The 3,308-nt window shown below is 31.2% G+C and overlaps 1 protein-coding gene across 3 annotated transcripts in view; it reads left to right on the top strand.

The window, feature by feature from the left end:
- The window catches only part of LOC108751455, an 8,248-nt gene extending 7,181 nt beyond the window's left edge, over positions 1-1,067 (top strand). For 2 of the 3 annotated variants that reach the window (XM_018491666.1, XM_018491665.1), the window contains exons 9-10: positions 74-488; positions 643-945. In XM_018491666.1, the coding sequence (XP_018347168.1) occupies positions 74-488; positions 643-945 (718 nt within the window). Of the gene's footprint in view, positions 1-73; positions 489-642 lie in introns of all 3 variants that reach the window. The other variant, XM_018491667.1, reaches the window with a different exon arrangement.
- The last annotated feature ends 2,241 nt before the right edge of the window (positions 1,068-3,308 follow it).

Raw genomic sequence — 3,308 nt, 5'->3', positions numbered from 1 at the left:
TATATATATATATATATATATATATTATTTACATATCATTACATTTATTTATTGTTTATTCAATATATTTCAGATATTGTCCTTGGCGATGTAAGCAAGTGAGTGCTCTCGTTTGTCACGAGCGTACGCATACCAATGAACGCCCATATTCGTGCAGCGTGTGTCGGCAACGTTTCAAATATCTCGGCGACAAAAACAAGCATGAACGTCGTCACGAGAGTCTCGGTGGTTCAGGTTTCAAGCGTATTGTACCCGGAAGAAATCTTAAACAGAAGAATTCGAATCCGGCGTGCGTCAATTCTGACGTTGAATCCGATCAGGACGATACCGTCAAGCGCTCGGTGAATCAACTGGATATGCATGTTACCGAAGAGCAATTCGAGGAACAACAGGAAGGACAATATGCGAATTTATCAGAAGGACAAATAGTTAAGTTCGAAGAAGTCAAGTTTGAAAATGGAGAGCAATACGAACAGGTGTATGAGCAGGTAAAGCTCTTATTTAGTAGCTTTATTTTAACATTTCTGATTATTATTGTCAGCAAGGAAATGTTGAAGACAATATATGAAGTGTAGTTCTAATGAACAGATCAATCTTATTGATTTTTTTAAATTGCTTTTGTGAATTTGATTGTTCTTCTAGGAGTATGAAGAAACTTCGAGAGAAGCATCGGAAGCTACCGAATTAATTATGAACATAGAAGATTCCAATATGTACACCGAGGAAGTTACGGCCGATAGTATAGAGTCTGGCGCAGAGATAATAACAGATGAAATTATGACAAATGATATTTTACAATCTGGCACTGCGGTGGTGCTGCAAAGCGAAGACGATTCGGGGAAGATTCAAGTGATACCCATACCAGTGGTATTATCTCTACCCGACTTGTCCGATGCAAACACTGAAGTTAATCTTCCGACCGCATCAATCATGTATAACAATTAAATTAGACTTCACAGATTTTTTCCTGTAAATTGAACGTATTGATAAAAGATTCAAGAATTTTTAACTTTTTGGACCCCATTTAATCTCCTTGATATATTGTGGTAAGTATATGCAAGTGATATCACGACATAAAAGAAAAAAAATTTGATTTCGTAATTTCTATATAATTGAGTTCAAATTATACTTATATATGTAATCATAGGAGAGAGATTCCATTAAATCTAGAAAATATGTAGTATAACATTTCTTAAATTTGATGGAGTTTTCTAGATTTCAGATTTTTCAAATTTTGTATTCTCAACTAGAAATTTTTTAAATCCTTATAGGGTTTTAACTTTTATTTTTGGATCCATTAAATTATAACGCAGAATACATAAAAAATTTATCAGTATTTATCAGTATTTGTCTCATCGTACTTATCAGTCAATCCGGACTTAAACAAATTTATGTATAAATACTGGGACCTACAGTTTAACGCTGGACGATTAAAAATCTCTTAAATATCAAATGGAGCTATTTTCGGCTCCTTAAACGCGAAAAAACTGCGTATGTGAGCGCAGGTGAGATTGAACCAGGTCTATAGATCGTGAGTTAATCGCACCGAGTGGCAAACCACTCGACGCCTCGGATAGTTCCACACTATTACGAAACTAATGTCAGCAAAGACATTATTTCTAGGCATTTGTTCTGTTTCTTCCTCTTACGTTAGACCTCAGGCCTGTGTTACATCTCTCTCATATGTTTGTGGCGTACATGCTGATTATTTAATTGCCACAAGCATATGGGACTTACTGTTTTAATGCTGGTTTCGAAAAATTGGCAAATTTTTCGAGAGGTATTTCTGTGGGCGAAGACTCTCCCACAGAAGAGATTTTCCGGCCTTTTTCGAGAGGAGATATGAGCATAAATATTTTGGTTCCTACCAGGATCGAATCCGAGATCTTTGGCATGAGAGATCAATGTGCTATCTACTATGCTCGCGCTCCTTTCGCCATTCAAATAAAAATAAGTCCGTAGAACAACAGGATCTTAATAATCGTCCACGTTCTATGTCAACAGAGTCGCTGCGAAATATTAACAGACGCAAACTCTGCTTCATTTAGCTATATTTACAGTGTTTTTCCTTTATTTCAAACTTTGAATGCATTTGTTCATTAATTTATTTCAAGTACAGGAAATAGGATAATTCTAATAGTAAGATTTAAATATTTTTACTATGCGCTCTTGTACTTTTTTCCTTGCCCAAATTTCGAATTTTTGAAAAATCTATCTCTGCACATATTATGAAATTATTTATTCACTTAAACTCAGAAAATGTAACATAATACAGCTTAAAAAACAAACCGCTTTTTAGTACGTATTTTACTAATGCTTATTATATTTTACAAAAATAGTTAAAGTGACGAACTCAGTTTATATATATTAAGTCTTGAATAAGATCTAATATGTGTATTATAAGGAAATGCATATTTTTTAATGTCACAGATTATTATTCTAACGTTCTTTCACTTTCTTCAGGAAAATTAATTTCTAAATAAAATAACCATATGTAAATCGATATATCTAATTTTACGAGAAAAAAATTTGCACTTTTATACATAATATGCATTTGCAAGTATAAAAATTAAAGAGAAAAAAAGAGGAGTTAAATATAGTGATGGATGTATATATATATATTTTTTTTAGGAGGAAGGTGATTATATATTAATATAAAATTAATGTAAGAGACACTTATAAGATTAGAGAAATTTTTAAAAATAAGTAGGCGTACATAATGTATAACTAAAATTAACTTTTATGTTAATATAATTGTCATTTACGACAAAATGATAAATTTTACAGCTGAAAGAAAATTGAAGAGACATCGGTACGTATATGTATTTGTATGCCGACGTTCTTTTGGCATTCCAATTTGAAATTAAAATTATAAATATATACGTTATTACTGGTTAAAGCGCAATTATTTACTGCTATGAATGATATAGCAAGTTATCTCAATTTTTTTTCTGCATTATTACATTCAAATAAATCAATATTTCTCAACTTGTATGTGACAAAATATATATATATGAAATATACGCAGAAGACTTTCTTTCAGATTTATAGTTGTAAATAGAAATAACTGTAAATCGTGAATTATTTATAATCATAGATATTTTACAGTCGTATAACAATATTGTGTAATCTTGCAACGAAATATCTTTTTAATGTTAGAAAAATCGAAAATTCAAATATTTAGATTTAGTCATAGGAACTTGTGCATTTTTTTCTTCACTTTAAAAATCTATAAATTTTTTATTTTTTAAATTCTTTAACCGTTGCAACAGAAATTATGCTGCAAAATATGTCAAAAAATTCAAGAA

This window comes from Trachymyrmex septentrionalis, unplaced genomic scaffold (assembly GCF_001594115.1).
Source record: "Trachymyrmex septentrionalis isolate Tsep2-gDNA-1 unplaced genomic scaffold, Tsep1.0 scaffold44, whole genome shotgun sequence".
NCBI classification, from domain to species: domain Eukaryota; kingdom Metazoa; phylum Arthropoda; class Insecta; order Hymenoptera; family Formicidae; genus Trachymyrmex; species Trachymyrmex septentrionalis.
This window is presented reverse-complemented; position numbering and strand designations above follow the sequence as displayed.